We start from the raw sequence: 18,600 nt of genomic DNA, 5'->3' as shown, positions 1-18,600 counted from the left end.
GGGCAGGACGTAGCAGAGGGCGGGCGGGGGAGCCGGGGCGCTGGGGCACAAGAGGTTTCATCTCTTTCTCTCTTTTTCCCTTTTTTTTTTTTTTCCCTCCTGGCTCCTACCGTAGCTGCCGAGAAAACGTAATTATTGGCTTAGCTAAGGTTTAGAGAACCCATCGCACCCTTTTGTACTAGTAGTGCTAATGCACCTCTCAATTGTTGTTTTTTTTTTTTAAATCTAGGCTGTGATAAAACCAGACTCCCCACAGAAATCTAGGACACCTGTGCAGAAAAGCCTCAGTTCTTGAAATGCGTCTTAGCCTGCTTGATGTCGTCTTCAGAAATTTCAATTTGTTGTTTTTTAAGATGCAATCATATATATATTTATATATATAAAAAAAATACTGACCATGACTAGACTTACTGCGAGAGAAATAAATTCAATTTTAATAATAGGGATGTTAACTTTCTTTTCTCTGACTTACAAAATGTAGGTTGTCCATGAATTATTCACTTATTTTTATAACACACTGCAGTTTAGATAGACTTGCCTCTGAGGATTACTTGAGTATTTTATACTTTCAGGACAATATTTAGGTCTTCATTAAATATTTCAATTACCGGATGACAAACACTTTATTTTGAGCTTTGAGATAACATATTCAGCATTTATAGAAGAAGCCTTAATTAAAATCACCCTAGAGACAACTGTAAAGTACAGAAATAGTTAGACTAGCGCTTAGAATGGGATAACCACAAATAAAAGTGCTTTTTACCATCCCAGTACAGAAATTCTTCACAAATACCCTGTACCCAGCAATCCAGACTTCAAGTGAAGGAGTCTTTCACACGTCTTTAGCTCTCTGAAAGTTAGTTGCGCTTAAGTTGTTTGTCTAGGCTCCCTCTGTAGTTGATGGGACGAGAGAGGAAATAGCAGTGAGGCAGGCCAGCATAGTCATTTATCTTCTTTCTTGAGGTGCCTGTCTTTCTCCATTCACCATAAAAAGAGCCTAGCGGAATTAGTTTAGACTCGGACACTTTATTTTTAGACAGTTGAAGCCAGCTGAAATGAATTGTAAGCTGAGTCCTAAACTTCTGGAGCCCTTTTAGGTTAGTGTCCTCCTAGAACTGTTGGGATATTCTTTTCTGTAAGAAATGGGTAATGTGCCACCAGGGCATAAATCTGGAGTTCAGTTTCCACAGCTATCGGCATTTGAGCCTGGAATGAGCTCCGTCTATTGGAATTGCTTCCTGGTATATAATTCTTGTGATCCTGTCTACGACAGCAGTGATTGCGAGCCACTGCCGGGTAGACTGACAAATTAATCAATGTAATAGGAGTGTATTGAAGTGACAGGGCATAGAGGCAAAAGACCCACGACTATCATTTTCCCTGTTATGTGCCCATGGTCATCCTCGGCATAGCGGTGGGATTTTTCTTCTGGAGTAACATTTTGTGTTTGGTGCTAATGCCTAAAATCATAGCATATGTTAATTAAATAAATACGAGTATCAGTTTGCTCTTAATGTGCACAGATTGACAAACGTAAGGCTTTAGTGTGCACAAAGTGAGTATGAGAATCCTTGCCTGGAAGAATTTGTAGTCTAAATACTGAGTACTGACAAACAGTGCAAGGGGAAAGAGGCAGGAAGATGTGAAGTAGTTTGCACAAGAAGATGCACTTAGTTGGTGTTTGAAATGTCTTCATTCTGAAAGCTGTAACCTGTGCAAGGTACCTGTCGATGTACAGCTGGCTCCCTCCTGTGCCACATATTGCTGGAAAAAGTAATTAACCTCAGATTCCCACTAAGACTGCAGACTGGATGTAATACTTGCTTCACGAGGTACTATATGTCCCAGTAGGAAAAATGTGGACAAAAGCTGTAAATTAAATGTAGTAGGCATTGGATGCCTGAATTCCTGAGTCTCTCTGAAAGCCATAGCGTAGTTTCCCAAGTAGAACGACAGAACACAAATAAAGGGCTGAACGTAAAAGGGGCTTGTTGCTGCAGCCCTGTTAACTTGGTTCTTTCCTGGTGAGATGTTTGCCTTTTTCTGTGTGTGCACAGATGCACTGCTGTCATCAAAATATAGTCATTTTTTCCCTACGGGAATTCAGATGGTTGGTGTTTTCTGTTGAGGAGTTAGTGAAGGGTAATGGTAGGAAAAAGCTCTGCATAGTTTGGGGGGGGAAGGAACAAACTAAGTGTGTGTACACCTCCTCCTGATAGCTCATTGTGTTGTGTTCCATTTTTTTGACTAATTCTTTCCAGTTTGGAGCCAGAACTTCTGTGAGCTGACATGAGGGCATTTTGGATGATGGATTATGTCATTTCAGACCAGTGGGAGAGTATAGACCCGAGTCAGATCTTGCAGCTGGCCTGATATATGTTCTGCTGTTCAGCTGAATTAGCCTCCCTCTTCTGGAAAGCGCAGGCAGTAGTTCACAGAAGGAAGGAAATAGTTCACAGAGAAGGAAGCTTTCATTTAATACATTTTAGATTTGGTGCAGGGATTCCCAAATTGTGTGGAACATGCGCAAGCTTCCATGCAAACATGCGTGAACGTGACACTATTTTTACTGGTGAAGAAACAAATTTACCAGCAGCCTCTTCTGGCGCACGGCTGTAGCAGAGCTTAGAGGGATGGCAAAGCCTTCATTTGGGAGAGGCAGTGATGCTGGGGGGATTGCCCCTCTAACACTGCCTGTGGCCCTGCGCAGAGCCAGGAGCTGCTACCTCACGTGGAACAACTCAGTTTTTTCCTGTGATGGTAACAAAGCAAACATTTGAGATCACTTAGTTCAAGAGATCTCAGGAGTCGTGAGCTAAAATGCTGCTCGTGTGTATGTGCATATCTGAGCACTTACTTTTGGGAGTAAGGCAATCATCGTTCTTTAATTTTAAAACTGGGGCCTCAGAGGTTACTTTTGGCAGAACAACAGGCAGAATCCGCTTCTCCTGTGTGGCTGACTCCGGTGGTGTTGCTTTTAAATGTGTGTGCGCATTGGTGTTTCCGTGATGTACTTCTCTGATCTGTCTATAATCACTGGACTCCATTTCCTTTTCAGGGCTAGAAAAGAATCAAGATCACTAATGTTGTACTGCAGTTTAGCAGTGGGGTAAACTGCTTGTAAATTGTTGATGCCATCTTTTATTGCATTTAATAGTTCAGGGAGAATAACAGCCTGTTCTTCAGTACAAATGTTAGAAAAAGGCCCTACGGATTTGGGAAGGCCCAGAATGAAACCTCTGTTTCTCCAACTTCTCTCTTTTTTTTTTTTTTTTTTTTTTTTAAATAGCTTATGCAGTTTGCAGTGTTAAAAAATAGACTTAGAAACAAGATTATAAATCTTTTAAACTGCTGTTGATGAGATAATGAACAGCAGAACACAAGGAATTGTCAGGTCAACCCTTTGTCCCGCATTTCTGCCCTTCTGCTACAATTCTGAAAGTTTGAACATGAAAAGGGACGGGTAGGCTAACAGAGTAGAAATCTGTAATTGAAATAATCCATGGCAGAAGCAGAGGAATCATAATGCTTACTCCAGTCCTTTGCAGTTGTTGTACTGCTCAAATTTCTAGCCTTGTACGTAGGAGTAACTGTCCAGGCAACAATATGATGCAATGTAAGGTCACAGTGAATGTGATGCATGCAAAACACAAGAGACAAGTGGCCGTTGCTTGTTCAGTGGAAATTCTTTTAGAAGTATTTTTTATTGCTCATATGAAGGTCGTACATTTTAGATGAAAATATTTAAGGTAAACATAAGTACGTTATAACGTAGGATAGGTTTTTGTGTCTTGCGACATTACCTGGTATGTAACGAACCAGTTAGTTGTTCAGAGTGTACATACTATTGTTCTATCTGAAAGCTTGTGATACTTAGCATTAGGAAAAGGTCTTGAAAAGTGGTATACTCCTTTAGGAGCCGTGGCCTCACTCACGTGAGAGTTCTGCTGCAAAGCTGAAATGGCGGTGTCCTGCTTTCGTATTATTCAACAAGAGGCTGACTTAGGGTCCTGTCACATCTTGGTTAATTGTTAATTGTCTTGCAGTGAGTTATGTTCGTATACAGCTATCGCTGAAGTTATTGAGAGTTTGCCTAAGTAGGAAGCAATGACTCAAGCTGGCAAATGGCTAATGGGAGCAGTACAGTTAAGGAAATAAACTTGTAACTTAAGACCATCCTTGTTTTATACTGATGAATGAATGATTCTGAAGGTTGGTGTACCAGCCTGGAAGTTTCTGAAGTTCTTTTTTGCCGGGGAAGCTCTTCAGTTCCTCGAAACAGCTGCCTAACTGGTGCACGCTTAGGGCCAAGTGAAATGTGTCCAGGTGTGGTGGAACTGGTGTACTTGCTAACGTGATTGCTCTCCTCCAGTTCCATCCTTCTTATTTGTGCTGAGCAGCAAACAGAGGCTCGAGGTTTTATAGACACCTTGGCCATTTTTCTGCTGTGAAATGTGGAAAGTAGTTGTGGAAAAAATGGAGGGGCTCAGCTGCTGCTTCATGTCAGAAAAAGGGGACTGAATTCTGTCCTCTCACCTTCCTGCTGCATACCACGCAGTGTAATTATGCAACCTGTGTACTAGGACTAGAACTTACTTAACATCATGGTGTATCTCTGCTGAAGAATTAACATTTAAAAAATGAGCATTCTTCTTGCTTGGTGTTCTTGTGACTTTTTTGCCATGCGTTCTACAGATTTTTAATTTTTTGTGTTCTTTCAACTATTGGCAACCGCTGGGAAGAGGAGCATCACGATTTCCAACTCTCCTTCCCTCTTTTAATGTAAGTTGTCAGCTCCTTACAGAGACAAGGTTGAGAGTATGAACTTTAAAGGCTTTAGGAAATAGAACACAAATAATTAATGCACACTTAGTTCTATTTTTAATCATATTTTTAAGCCAATCTAATGATATTTAGAGATGTGACTTGAGATTTTGTTGTTTTGATTACTTCAGTTGGCAAATGTTACGTATAAAATGTGCTGAAAACAGTTAAATAGTTAAAACTAAAATTTTCACCATTTTCTTCATGCTTTGGGATAGTTTAAAAGTATCAGATGTAAGAACAGGAGAGCAGAAAATGGAATAGGAGACCTTGTACCTGATGCTTCTTGCATGCAGTACTCTGACCAGACCTGCACCGGCTTCAAGGTCTTTGAATTTGCGGAGGGAAGAAGAGAGGAGGGAGGTATGGATGAACCTAACAGTCTTCTGGCTGTGTGGTGCTGTACAAGATTTCTTGCTTTTTATTTTTTTCAGGAGGTCTTGACAATATTTTAGTCATTAAAATACCAAGCAACTTTCATCTTTATTTTGAGAAGATACTGCAGTCACTTCAAATATATAATTTCTGTCAATTTATAGCTAAGGAAATCTTCCTCATTGGGAAGATATTCTAATGCAACACCTTTGGAAGGATATCTCTCTTTTTATAGAAGTCAGATGAGTCACCTCAGCCAGACAGTATGTTTTGAAAGAAAGATAAAACAGAAAATGTCATATTTCAAAATATTCTGAAAAATTACACTGAATATATCAGGAAAAATGTATTGTTATGTATTTCATAAAAGATAAATGAGGTTCATGGTGGCAGTTTAGAGCCTCCTTAAATCAAGAAGTCAGCATGAGTCAATCTGTTCTCTGTCTTTTTTAATATACATACTTTTTTCTTTATAGCATTGCAGTAAACAATTACATTTCTGTAGCTGTATGTTTTAGATGTGGAGGAAGAATAGAAACATAACAGCATAGCAAACAATAAGATCTTGTTTAAAACATAACTATGAAAAGATAGTATTTCTGGTTTTACTTCTGATTTTGTTGGGGAATAAGGTAGTAGCATACTGTGGCCGTTGCACTCTGGGCTCAAAGCTTTGTATCTGAGTACTCCTACATGTGAAATATGCCTGAGCTTTAAGACATTAAATCAGTTCTGTGTTTAACAGAGTCACAAATCCTCTCTGTTATGCAGCCTTTTTCATAGACTTAAAGAAAGTGGTACAGAAGTGAAAAAAAATGGATCCTGTCATGTTTGGCAAAGCAGTTTCGGCACATATTTCAAAAAGTAAATACCAGTTAGCATTGCTTATACTGCAGTGCCACCCAGGTCATTTCTGGTAGTCCAGAAATACTAATCACAGATGAAAACGTAAAAAGATCAAATGCTTCATCCCAGGAGAGACTTGCCCGTGGTAATGAGTATTACAATCTCTTCACTTGGTCTGCAATGGAACTGCCCATTTGCATTAACTGAAATGTTCAGAGCATGGACTAGCTTTTATGATATTTGTAGCCGTGATAAAGTGATTAAGATTTTATGTTTTGCTGAATTTATTACAACTGATGCAGATAGCTGGAGGGCCAGACATACAACCTGAATGGAATTAGTTATGCCCAATGAAAACCGTTAGGGCTGACATCGCTGCGTATGGGGAAATCCAGTGATGTCAACAGGCGTATTCTGTGCAGTGGTAATATAGCTAAGCTCATTGTTGAAAGATCACACAAAAAATAAAAAAGACTGTGCTTAGAAGAATGTTGCTCAGGTTGTGGATTTGAACCTGCAGCAATTAGGATATGCAGCTTTCAAAGCTGCCCGTGCAGGTTCCACTTAAATGCGTAGTCTTTGTGTGTGCCGAAGGTGTGTTTTTCCCTTGGTTCCGTCCTTTTGCAGACTGACGGGGTTTGCTTAAAAAGGGCTGTTTAATATTTTGTTTTGCCCTTAGCATTCATTATGTGGATCCACATCTCTCCTAATGCACATTACCTGGCTTTTGCACTGAGGGTAGAAGGATTAATGTCCTCTTTAGTTTTTCTGTCTGGTCTTTTATTCTCGTATCTGAGTTTTTCGCCGAAGTGAATAAATTACTTTTCACAATGCTCCTGTAAAATGGGAGCCAAATGTTCTTTTTTTTTTTTTTTTTTTTTTAGAAATGAGGAACAGAGGTGCATAGGACCAAATTTGAAAAGTATAAGGCCTGTTTGTCTTTATGTAGCATATATATAGTGTTATATGTAGTCAAAGCACACACTCCATTAGATCATATATTGTTTATCAGCTGCACTGGTGTCTCTGGGCCCATCAAATCAGCTCAAGTGATCTCTATCCCTTGAGCTAATGGATTAACTGATAGCAGCTGGAGGCTGTCTTTCTCAATATTGAGCTGGACTAGAAAGGAAAGGGAGATTGCTGATGGATTTCACATTTATTTGCAGATGGTAGTGAAGGAAGGTTGTGGTATCCTGAGTACCTTTTCAGGCCTTTAGCCTCTGCTCTGGCAGGCATAAATGCTTCTGTTCTTCCCCCAGCTGTGACCGCTTTAGCCTGATCCCATCTATTCTGTTGTTTCAGACCTTGCCAGGCAGTTGTTTCCTGTTGTTTTCTCCAGCTAGGTAGCGTCTGCTCCTCAGCCTCTTGTCCTAGGTCTGTTTGCTTTGCAACTCCTAGTCTCGCTTCTCTGAACCTCCTCTCCCCTCTCTGGTTTCCTTAGCTAGCTAGATCCAGCTCAGCATCTGATCTGTCTGTTCTCTCAGCCCGTTCCTGTTTGCTCCCCACTGCTCTCAGTCAGTATCTTCACTGGTTCATAATTTCAGTTTCTGTGTTTTCTGAATTAGCTTGCCTACCCTTTCTTTTCTCCTGTTCCCTTCTCTTTTCTCCCTCTTTCTGCTTTTGCAACCAGTTTTTGAGGGGAGTTCACAGCTTTCCCAGTTCTCAGTTCCTTTTCCTAAACAATCTCCCTTTCCTACACCCAAATTTCCTCTTTCCAGTGCAGCCTGCCATCCCAGTTTTCATTCCGTAGCTCTTTGTCTTTCCCATTTTTCTTGATTGTATTACAAGAATGCATGAGGGCTTTTAAAAATATATATATATATGCTCATGTAATGACATTAGATAGCTTCCTTTCAGCTCCTGGAATGGTAGATGTATAATAGAAATAGGCCCAACATAACCCACAGCATTGCAGAAGTCCAGCTGGAGTGAGAGCTGATCCCAGTCTACACTGGATCATTCCCAGTGTCTGAAATCTGTGAGCAGTTTAGTTACTAGCATCCAGAAAGTCTGTTGAACGTGTATGAACTGTTGTTTTTCAAAGACATATAATTTGACCAAATTGACTCATGAGTAGAATCTTCCAGATTTGGTTAACGTTCCTAGTAGTAACGCTAGAAGGCGTGAGATCAGCTTTCACTGTGTATTGCTTGGCAAGACATGAGGAAGAAAACTTGTTTTCACCTCTCATTTATGTGAACTACAATACGGTAAGCATAAATATCACCTGCCTTAAACCATCAGCTTGAATGCCTATGGTGGATAGTATTAATTACTACTGAATGGTAGATATGTTTTCATTTTATAGATATACTGAAGTGAGTTGGGAGGGATTTCTGAAGAGAAGCAACGTCTTACATGAAGTAAAAAAAAAAAAAAAAAAAAAATCTTGACCACGCTAACAAAACAGAAATGGCCTGTGGCATTGAACCTGTAAGTGCCTTTAGATTGCAGACAAGCAAGCGTGAAGGCAGAAAGATCACAATAAAGAATGCTTCTTGTCAATAGATGGGCAAATGACAAGGGACAAAATAAGTCATTGTTTTTGTAGGCACAGGAGAAGTGGAAGCTACAAATAACCAACACGGTGAAATTCTGTTACCTTTTTGTTTTCTCATTAGGTACATTGAAGAAAGTCCATCTCTGAGACGTATGACTATGATGAGGGAAAAGGGAAGGCGACAGGCCATTAGAGGCCCAGCATTCATGTTCAACAACAGGGGCACCAGTCTTACGGCTGAAGAAGAGCGCTTTCTAGATGCAGCAGAGTATGGGAACATACCTGTGGTGCGCAAAATGCTGGAGGAGTCAAAAACACTGAATGTCAACTGTGTTGACTACATGGGCCAAAACGCCTTGCAGCTTGCTGTAGGGAATGAACATTTGGAAGTGACAGAACTCCTGTTAAAAAAAGAGAACTTGGCACGGATTGGAGATGCCCTGCTGCTCGCAATCAGCAAGGGCTACATTAGGATAGTGGAAGCAATTTTGAATCATCCTGGGTTTTCAGTAAATAAGCGACTGACTCTGAGCCCTTGTGAGCAGGAGCTCCAGGATGATGATTTTTATTCCTATGACGAAGACGGTACCCGCTTTTCTCCAGATATCACTCCCATAATTTTAGCTGCCCACTGCCAAAAATACGAAGTCGTGCACATGCTATTGATGAAAGGAGCAAGGATAGAAAGACCTCATGATTATTTCTGCAAATGTAATGACTGTACAGAGAAGCAAAAGCATGATTCTTTTAGTCACTCTAGGTCAAGAATAAATGCATACAAAGGACTGGCTAGTCCGGCTTATCTTTCCCTCTCCAGTGAAGATCCAGTACTCACTGCTCTAGAACTCAGCAATGAACTTGCCAAGTTGGCCAACATTGAAAAAGAATTCAAGGTAACGGTGTTTTGGTGTTTCTCTCTGTCCTTGTTATTGTTTTAAAGTTGCTGCTACTTCATGATGTCCTTAGATGCTTGAAATTATTTCCTGTGTCTTTACTTTTTCAATTGCAAATGCTTTCGTGATATTTCTTGTCTCTTTTGTTCTTGATTTTGAGTTTTCAATACATAAGCCTTTAAAAAAGAATTTTTAATGAAGTGAAATTGTTTTTGTATCTACTGCGTATGGAGAAAATTGGAAAAAGGGACAGCGTGTATTCTGATAACCTTGCAGCAGATGGAAAACAATGTTGGTTGCTGTAGCAGACAAAGATCATTTTTAGTCACAAACACTGAGTAATGTAAGTGCAGAAAGCAGAAACGTTACGCTTTTCATGAGCATACTGCAGCATTGACCTTATTCCCTCTTTTTTATTTGTGCTAATTTTGAATGATGTCTCTAAACTGTTAAGAATACAGAAAGTGGGGTTTTTTTATGCACCTTTTAGAAATGTCACTTGTTCAAAACCAGCTGTTAGAGTGATTACAGATGTAGGTTCTGTTATCTGGTTTTGAGCTGTATCAGGTTTAGTATGTCAATGCCCTGACTTTTATCTAAGTTTCAGCTTCTCCATCAGACAATTAATGACTTAGTTAACTTTTGCCCAGTGCTTTTTTTTAAATTATTTTGCAGTTCTGTTGAAAAAAAAATCAAACCCCAGTAGACTCTGTGTAATAAGAAAAGCTCGGCTTGGGGAATGACAGATTGTTCTCAGTGAGTAGTGATATTAACAGCATTGCATCTAGTTTTAGCAAAAAAATGTAATGGGGTTCTGCAGGGTCAGTGTTGGGTACCACTTGTTTGTTTAATATCTTCATAAATGATCTGAGAGAGGCAAAAGATGCATTAACCTTTTCAAATAACAGCAAGCATTGCTAACACTGTGGAGTACTCAGAAGAAATATACAACAACCTGGAGAAATATAGGCAGAAGTTAATAAAGTGAGCTTTACCAGAAGAGGAAGAAACAGATTTAGACTCCTGAGAAAGAATAGCTCCAGATATAGCTGAGTGAGTAAAAAATATAATTTAAAAATTAGGTTTCAGTGCTGAGAAGGGTTCATGTATTACACCACATGCTAATAAAGTGTAAAAGTCAGCTTAAACCTTTCCTTTCCTTCCTTTGCTGAAGAAACCCCCTCATACCATGCTCCGTATTGTGTAATTTGGCAAATGGAATGAGTACTTCCGCAATGTATTTATTGAGGAGTATAGAAAAAATGACAGATTTTTCTTTTTCCTCTGCTGAAAAAGTACTGAACTGGGAAAGCTCTTTGTGAACATAAAATGGAAGAATTAGAATTTTATCATATGCACGGAGCCTGTTGGCTTGTGTGCTTCACACAATGAATTACAGTTGTGTGCCTCATTTAGAGGCCATTATAGAAGGTTAAATCTCTGATGTGTATAACTCAGTCCTGTTTATCATTGATTTTTTTTCAACTAGGCCAACAACCTGAGAGCCACAGGGTCTCCAGAATCGTGTGCCCAAGATGGAGATATATGGGGTTTCTGAATAACATTTCGGTGGTTGTGGATACAAACCTTTTTTTCTTCTTCTTTTTTTTTTTTTCCTCCTGCAGTTTCTTAAAGAGAACTTTTCTTCTGGGTTGGCACCTCAGAAACTACTATCCATCTTTTTCTTTGTGATACTGCGTACAAATTTTGTTATTATACCTGTGTTCAGAAACACTGGTGGGCTTAGGGACTCAATTTAAGTGTTATGCAACTCCCTAGGAACCCAAAATACAATCTCTGCCACCAAAAGCTAAATTAAGGCAAGCTGTATAACGTTTTTGTAAGGGGAGGATGTAGATTATTAGAACTGAATAGAAAAAATTCAGTAAAAATATAAATTCATGGGAAGCTTCCTGTATCATAGGTACTAATACCACGAATACGAACTTCGTCAGAAAAGAAATAGCTTGAAATTTTGGAGGAGAAAAAGCAGTGTTTTTTGGCTGGACTTCTCATTTCAAACCAGAACTTTAAAAAATTACTTCAGTTGTTAAAATATTAAATTGTCACAGAATAAAATATTCTGGTTTTCAATTTTTTCTTGTTTCTTTCTTTTCTTTTTCTCAACTGTTTAGCCTCTATTCATTGATATTTTGGGATGCCTAAGAACCCAAGAAATCCACTATTTTCACAGATTTCAGTATTTTTGGATAGCACTTACACGGCTGCTAACCTTGCCAGGTGTATAAGGTAATTCAGTTTTGGCACCTACAGTAGAAATCGTTCCTGGCTCCTTGCTAGCATGGAAATTCCAGCTTCTCATCAACATCAAAACATTCCAGTGAAATAATTATTCTCCTCATTGACCTCACATCTATCTCTTTTCCTTCTGATTCTTATGCGTCTCAGGGTGTTCTTTCTGTTTCTACCAAGCCTGGTAGGAGAGATGCTTGTTTTCCTCTGGCATCAATGGTTGGCTGCCCTTCCTGGGGAGAAGGGGTAGTGGAAAAGGGACGGTTGGAGGGAGGGAGGAGGAAAAAGAAGAGGCAAGGAATTTTTTAGCGTCACCATTAAACAAAGTCCAGGAAGGGCTGTAATTGCACGGCTGATGAGAAGACTGTGTATTCCACTGGGGCTGTGGGCAGGTGTGATGGGACTGCTCGTGGCATGGATGTAATACAAGATGCCGCACTGAGAGCTGTAGAGGTGGATCAAGGAGAAAGCGAGCAGCGCTTCTGTGTCTCACAGAAGTCCATTGTGAGAGCTTGCCACATTTGATGTAAGTCCGATTTGTAACCGTCTGTTCAGTGCTTTCTTTTCTATAGGTATGTCATCTGAGTGTGTTTTGCTAATAACTGTGTGCTTTGTCATGTCCCAGAGAAGAAGGCTTCTAGTCCGACATTCGCACTCCTTATGAGGCAGAATGACTGATAGACTTCTGGTGCACTCTCCTTTAGGATCATCACTGGAAATGCTTAAGTGTTCCAATCAAATTCAGTCTGTAGCACAACACTGAGCAGAATTGTTTCAGGGTAAAGAAAAATGGACAAAACAGTTCATATCTCACAGAGAATGGACAAGTCTGTTTAAAGAGACTTCTGATGATTTTTGTGATGTATTCTTAGTGTCTGTGGTACGTTAAGGCCCATAGCATTTCCTGTGCATGCTTGCAGCAGTGCACTTCCTGGATGTGGAGCACTCGTACAGAAAATACTTTTCTGGGTGGTTTTCCCACAGAGAAAGAGTATAGGGTGAACCTGTTTAAAAACACCTGAGGGCAAAGCTTCCTAGTAAGCGTTTGCTAAATTGAACCTTACATCTTTTGCATATGCAAAGTCCAGTCTGCTTCTATCACTTAGGATTTATACTAACAAATTCTGATGTTCATGTGCAAACCAGAGTTTGCACAAGTGTATTAGCAATGTGAGAAGGTGGCTTAGGACACTCACTGATGACAGTCAGTTCCCCATGGATATTAAAAAAATGTATTAATTACACTGATTTTTTTATTTTTTCCTTCAGAAGTAAGGAGAAAGGATTCAAAGAAACCAGCGAACCCTCATTTTTCCTGGAAGATACAAGACGTGTAGCCAAAAATAAGTACTGAAAAACGAGTAAAAACAGATGGGGAAACTGGAGCCCTAAGGACCATTTCACTCGACTTCTTTTGTCCTCAAGCTTCCTTAGTTCCTACTCCTTTGTGAAATCCTTGTTCCAAGCTCTTGTTGCTCCTTTTGCTCTTCTTCATCTATTTTATGATGTTACCCCTTCTTGTTCTTTGCATCCACTTGTCGTCTTCCCCTATTTTCTTCTATTCGGTTCCCTCCTTGGATTTCCTTTTTTTCTTGTCTCCCTTCTAAGTGCTTGTCTAATTTTCTTTACCTTTTTTGTTTGTTTTTTTTACCCCCTATCTTCCTCCCTTTAGGTTCTTTATTGCATTTTCTAATCCTGGTAAAGTATGGCTGGCTTGTCTGAACATGCTGGTGACTCCTCTTTAGGCCTTGAAACAGGGAACAGCAGAGATTATCAGTGCCTGGCTGTCAAAGCAGCAAGACATCATTTTAGTGGCCAGTATAGCAGCATATCATCCCTGTGGCCAGAGCAGTGTTTCTCTTACCTTCTTTGGTGACCCTAGTCCCCATTCCAGGGATTGACAGCAGGATTTCAGATGAAGTCAGAAATTTCAGGTTGTTTTATCTGAGTCAAGACTGCTACCGAATCATAAAAAAACCCCTTCACTCTTCCATACCTACTGCTATCACACCGAATTTCAGTCTCTTAAAGCAGCTGATTAGATTCTGTCCTGTCAGGTTTTTAGGGGTGTTTTATATGTAGTAGAGATGATTAGAAAGAAAGCAGCATTGTTGATGAAATTCTGTTTCTAAGATGCAAAACCAGAATTCTGCTTCGCTCTGGGCTGCTTCACCAATTTTGGTATTTATAAGGGCTTTTATAACCAATGTGCCTGGTCAGAAAGTGTTTTCAGAGCGTATCAAATCTGCTGGTTGGATTCCTTTCTTTGGTTGAAAAGGACAAAACCTGTTAAGTTAGAAAAAGTTATGGAGTGGCGTTCTACTGGCATCTGTCTTTATGAGTGGTTAGAGATCTCCGAGGTGTACTGCTTTGTACCTGATAGACTGGCTAGGGAAGCTCAGTCCGGAACTGTATCTGGTCTTAATGTAAAAAAGTGTTCATTACCATAGTTGGAGAATCATGTTTTCCAATCCCGGTAGCACCACAAAATACTTCACAATACAAATATTCCCAATTTTTATGTTTTCTTCTTGTTCTTTTTTTAGCAGACTCTGGCCACTGCAGCTGCTGTGGGTTACTAAAGTTAATTGATATTTACCTTTCTCTCTGAGAACTTTAAAACTGTTACTGCACAGTGATGGGAGAATTTCTAGCAGTCAGAATGGCTGATGGAACTTTCCTTTGGAGTCACCGTAGAAAAAAAAGGGACAAGGTAGCTAAAAAGCCACGTGATAGTCTCTCTCTCTCAGCTTTCACCTAAATACTGTCCTGTGTAAGCAAGCTCGATTGTCCCAGTGGAAATTGTGCTAGCTGATATCATGTCAGAATTTAGTCCATCATAGCGAGGATCAAAAAGATCGTAGTCCCGCTTTATATAGGATAAATCCCTGTTCCCAGTTTTGCTAAAAGCTCCTACTGAAACCAACGGAAGATGTGGACGTGCATCTAAAAGCGGAATCTGTCACTGTTCCAAGTAAATTTACATAGTGTTATCTCAGCTGAACTAACAAAGAGCGTTCAAGCTTGATCTACGTTTAGGTCCAACTTTCAAAAGGACAGGGCCCAGATCCATAATCATTAGTGCAATTATGTGCTTGATTTGCATATACAGTTCCTGCAGTTAGAGATGCAAACTGACTATATACGTGATCTCAAAACGGCCATTTAATACATAACACTCAACATAAATCTATGATTGCATATAACGTGTGTGAACTAGTTATGCAGTTGTGCATACTCACAAACTGTGATGCTTACAGGAATGTGGTGCGCTCATAACAGAAAACAGATACATACGTTTTGTTTGACTGCATGTGATTGCTCAGTATCGATTTTCTTTGGAATAGTTAAAAACCTTATGGGTAAAATCAGCTGAAGACTTTTTTGTTCATGGGCTTCACTCTTTGCACACAGATTGGTATGTTCTTTGTAAAAATTCTAGATGAACTCACAAGGTAGTCTTTAATGTTATGAGTGAGAACAGAATATGCAGAGTTGGGCAGGCTGAGATCCAACTGTTGACGTGTGCCAGAGTCCTCTGAAACTGCTCGTGAGACACAGTTCTGCAATTCCAGTCATCGTCAGTTGTCCCGTCCCTTATGTACCAGCGTCAGCGACGGTATCTGTGAAATGCAGAATAGAGGCTGATATTTTTGATGTTAACAAAGATGTCTGTGTAACCATTAATTTTTTTTTGAGAGAAATCATTTAACATGATACAGCTAGTAAAACCAGCTGAGTTAGGTTGTGAATTAATTGAAGAAGCACTTTGTTGATCAAGGAAGCAGAGTCCCTCTATTAGGACGAAAAATAGGCAAAGACCCTCACTGTATAAGCAGGTCTATTGGTGCCTTACTCTGGTGTTCCCCTGAAGAGTAGCTTCACATTAACAAACTGCACAGTATGTAGCAGGGCTTTTCAAACACGAATGCTTCACGCAGGGAGTTCTGGTAGCCTTGTTTAGGACAGGGAAGAGACGAGTGATCTGGTGGCCTCATTTGTATCTTCTCAAGAGTAAGCAGAGGTGTATGTGGGTGACTGAGACCACGGATTCTGGTTTTTGCTATTCACACAACACCCTAGAGGTAGAAGATTGTTTGAGAATTGGGTCCCATGGTTACAGTGTGGGTAATGTTTGTCTGTTTAATTCTGTAAAGCAATTAAATGGATGAGGTAAATTTGATTTGCTAATACATAAGTAAGTAAAGACCTGGAGAGGGAAATCTGACAAGTTTTCCTAGCGTAAGATTCAAAGCCTGAGTCAGATATTAACAATGCACATACTGGTTTTCAGTTCTTGTAACAGCATTTGTAAGTAACGTAGCCTGTATTTAATCCTTAAATTGGACAGAATAAAGCTTAATCCATCGTATCTTTAATCTTATCTGGCAGTAAGCATAACTTTTATAAGCAACTGGTCTATCCACCTATCAAGAAACATGTAGCACTGTTAATTTGTCAGTAGAAGTGTGGGTAACTTTTGTGTAGGAGGCAAGTGGTCCATGCAAAGCAGTCTGTCCTTCAGGAGCCAGCGGGGCTATTCACAGAGTGGACGGGTGCATTTTTCAGGATGGCAGTTAATATGGTGTGAGCTGTGAGGACAGGAGCTTTGCACCCTCTGCCAGGATCAGTCAGGAGCTCTGACACGCTTGTGGGGATGAGGCTCCATTCGTGAGAGCAGCGAAATGAAACAATCTGTAGCCTATTGAAATAGCAGTCTTCATGTGATACTACTCAATCGCAATTTGTCCCCCTTTTGCCAAAGTAAGATGATTTTATACCACTTTGACATTTGTAGGCAGTATTTCATAATTGTAACTGCCTGTGAAAATGTATTATTCTTGCTTAGTTTGTACTGAGAAAACTATGTTAACCGATCTTTTGTTGTAACTGTGTGTGTGACTATAGCAGAAACTTACTTGAATGTTGACATTTTATGAGCCTGATGCTAGGCTGTACTTGTGTACTTGCATGTGTGAGAGACTTGGTTATAGCTTAAACACAAGGAAGCAGGTTTTCCTGACTCTTATATTGGAAGTTGTTATGAAGTAACTTCTTGGTAATGTCACTTTTGGTATTACATTTCTGTGTTATTTTAAGGAAAAAGAGAGTGGGTAAGTGGTAAAGAAAAATGAGTGAACTTTTAGCAAGAGTAACTATTGTTATTTCCTAACTATTGGAAGTCCACTATTTCTCCTTCTCTTTCTTCATAGTTAGGAAAATGAGGAAAAGACATTGTAAGTGAAGCCAATCCCCTCAATTGGACAGCCCATGTTCGTTCATACAGGGACAAAATCTGGGTTGTGATATGTCATAAAGTACTTGAATAATACAAAACCATCTAAACTAAACTTTATTAAACCTTAATGAGATGCCACCTTTGAGCATAGGATAGATAGAAATAATACTAAAACAAAGACTTCTTTTTTTCTTGTAAAGTTACAAGTGCCTGCAAATTCAGGTGAGAAAGAATGTAGTTTCTCTTTTAGCTATATAGTACCTCTACTGAAGTCAGTGTATCCTCCCATGCGCTGCAAATAGTGGATTTACAGCTACTTTAGTGTTAAAGAAAAATTGATTACCAGTCTTATTCCTGTTGAATTAACATTACGCTGTATCTGATGATTATTGTGGTTTTTGCTCAGCCGTCTCAGCCTTTCTTTAGCTCTAGTGAAATGTGTAAACAACTCTTGCTTGAAATTGGAAATTTAAGGGAGTGTGTTCAAGTTCTTACAGATACATAATAATTCTGTTGTGAAAACAACTTAATATAAACAAGTGTTAAGAACATAGGACTTCAGTAAACTGAGGGCAAGGTATTGGTTTTGGCTTTACTGGGCTTGTCTTTAGTCTCTACTTTGTCTTCACTGAAGAAAATCCCCATCTTCTTTTTACGTCGTCTTACCTCTGTGTTTTGCTTAATATTCTTTACAAGCATAACTTCTAGCAGTTTATACTTACAGTTCTTGGCCTCTATGATGAAATTTTTTCTTGACTAGACTGTCAAGAAAGACCGTTCCCCTTTGTCTTTTTTAAGACTGCTATTCTAGCCACCATTCTGGAGACTTCCTCTGCAAGGTTTTTATCTTTGTAGGATCCAATGTCTAATCACGTTCACATCTTTAAGTAAAAGCCTTCTCTACATTCAGACCTCCATGCTTATAAGTACGTTTCACTCCCTTGACTGGCTTTCTTAGCAGACTTTGCCTTTTTAAGGTCCTAAATCTTAGTCATACCTGTGCTTGCTTATCCTTTCACTGAATTTAATCATGCATCCCAGTATTATTTTTATAATTGGCTCTCCTGTACTGTTCTCCTTGGTTACCAAAACCAAATCTAAAATAGCCTGACATCCTGTTGGTTCACTGACAACTGAATTAATTTGTCATCTATGACCAAAGGAAATAACTGGGTCTGTGCTGGTTTTGACTGGGGTAGAGTTAATTTTTTCCATACAAGCTTGTATGGAGCTGTGCTTTGGATTTATGCTGAAAACAGTGTTGATAATACAGGAATGTTTTTGTTACTGCTGAGCAGTGCTGACACAGAGTCAAGGACTTTTCAGCTTCCCATGCTCTGCAAGGTGCACAAGAAGCTGGGAGGGGGCACAGCCAGGACACTGGCCCAAACTGGCCAAGGTGATATTCCATACCATATGATGTCATGCTCAGTATATAAACTGGGGGGGGCAGTGACTGCTGCTCGGGAACTGGCTGGGAATCGGTTGGCAGGTGATGAGCTGTTGCATCACTTATTTTCTTGGGTTTTGTTCCTCTCTTTCTCACTCTTGTTGGTTTCCTTTACATTACAATTTTTATTATTATTATAAAATTATTTATTTTTCTTTTATTTCCATTATTAAACTGTTCTTATCTCAACCCATGAGTTTTCTTACTTTTGCTCTTC

The 18,600-nt window shown here is 39.6% G+C and overlaps 1 protein-coding gene across 1 annotated transcript in view; it reads left to right on the top strand.

Moving 5' to 3' along the window:
- Nucleotides 1–8,676: 8,676 nt before the first annotated feature.
- Nucleotides 8,677–18,600, top strand: part of TRPC3 (transient receptor potential cation channel, subfamily C, member 3) — a 36,825-nt gene continuing 26,901 nt past the window's right edge. Inside the window, exon 1 of the mRNA XM_009334925.1 lies at nucleotides 8,677–9,441. Within this exon, the coding sequence (XP_009333200.1) occupies nucleotides 8,701–9,441 (741 nt within the window). The 5' untranslated portion in view covers nucleotides 8,677–8,700. The remainder of the gene's footprint in view (nucleotides 9,442–18,600) is intronic.

The sequence above is a fragment of the Pygoscelis adeliae genome, unplaced genomic scaffold (assembly GCF_000699105.1).
Source record: "Pygoscelis adeliae isolate BGI_AS28 unplaced genomic scaffold, ASM69910v1 Scaffold31, whole genome shotgun sequence".
NCBI classification, from domain to species: domain Eukaryota; kingdom Metazoa; phylum Chordata; class Aves; order Sphenisciformes; family Spheniscidae; genus Pygoscelis; species Pygoscelis adeliae.
The sequence above is the reverse complement of the archived record's forward strand: the minus strand, read 5'-3'. Positions and strand labels throughout refer to the sequence as shown.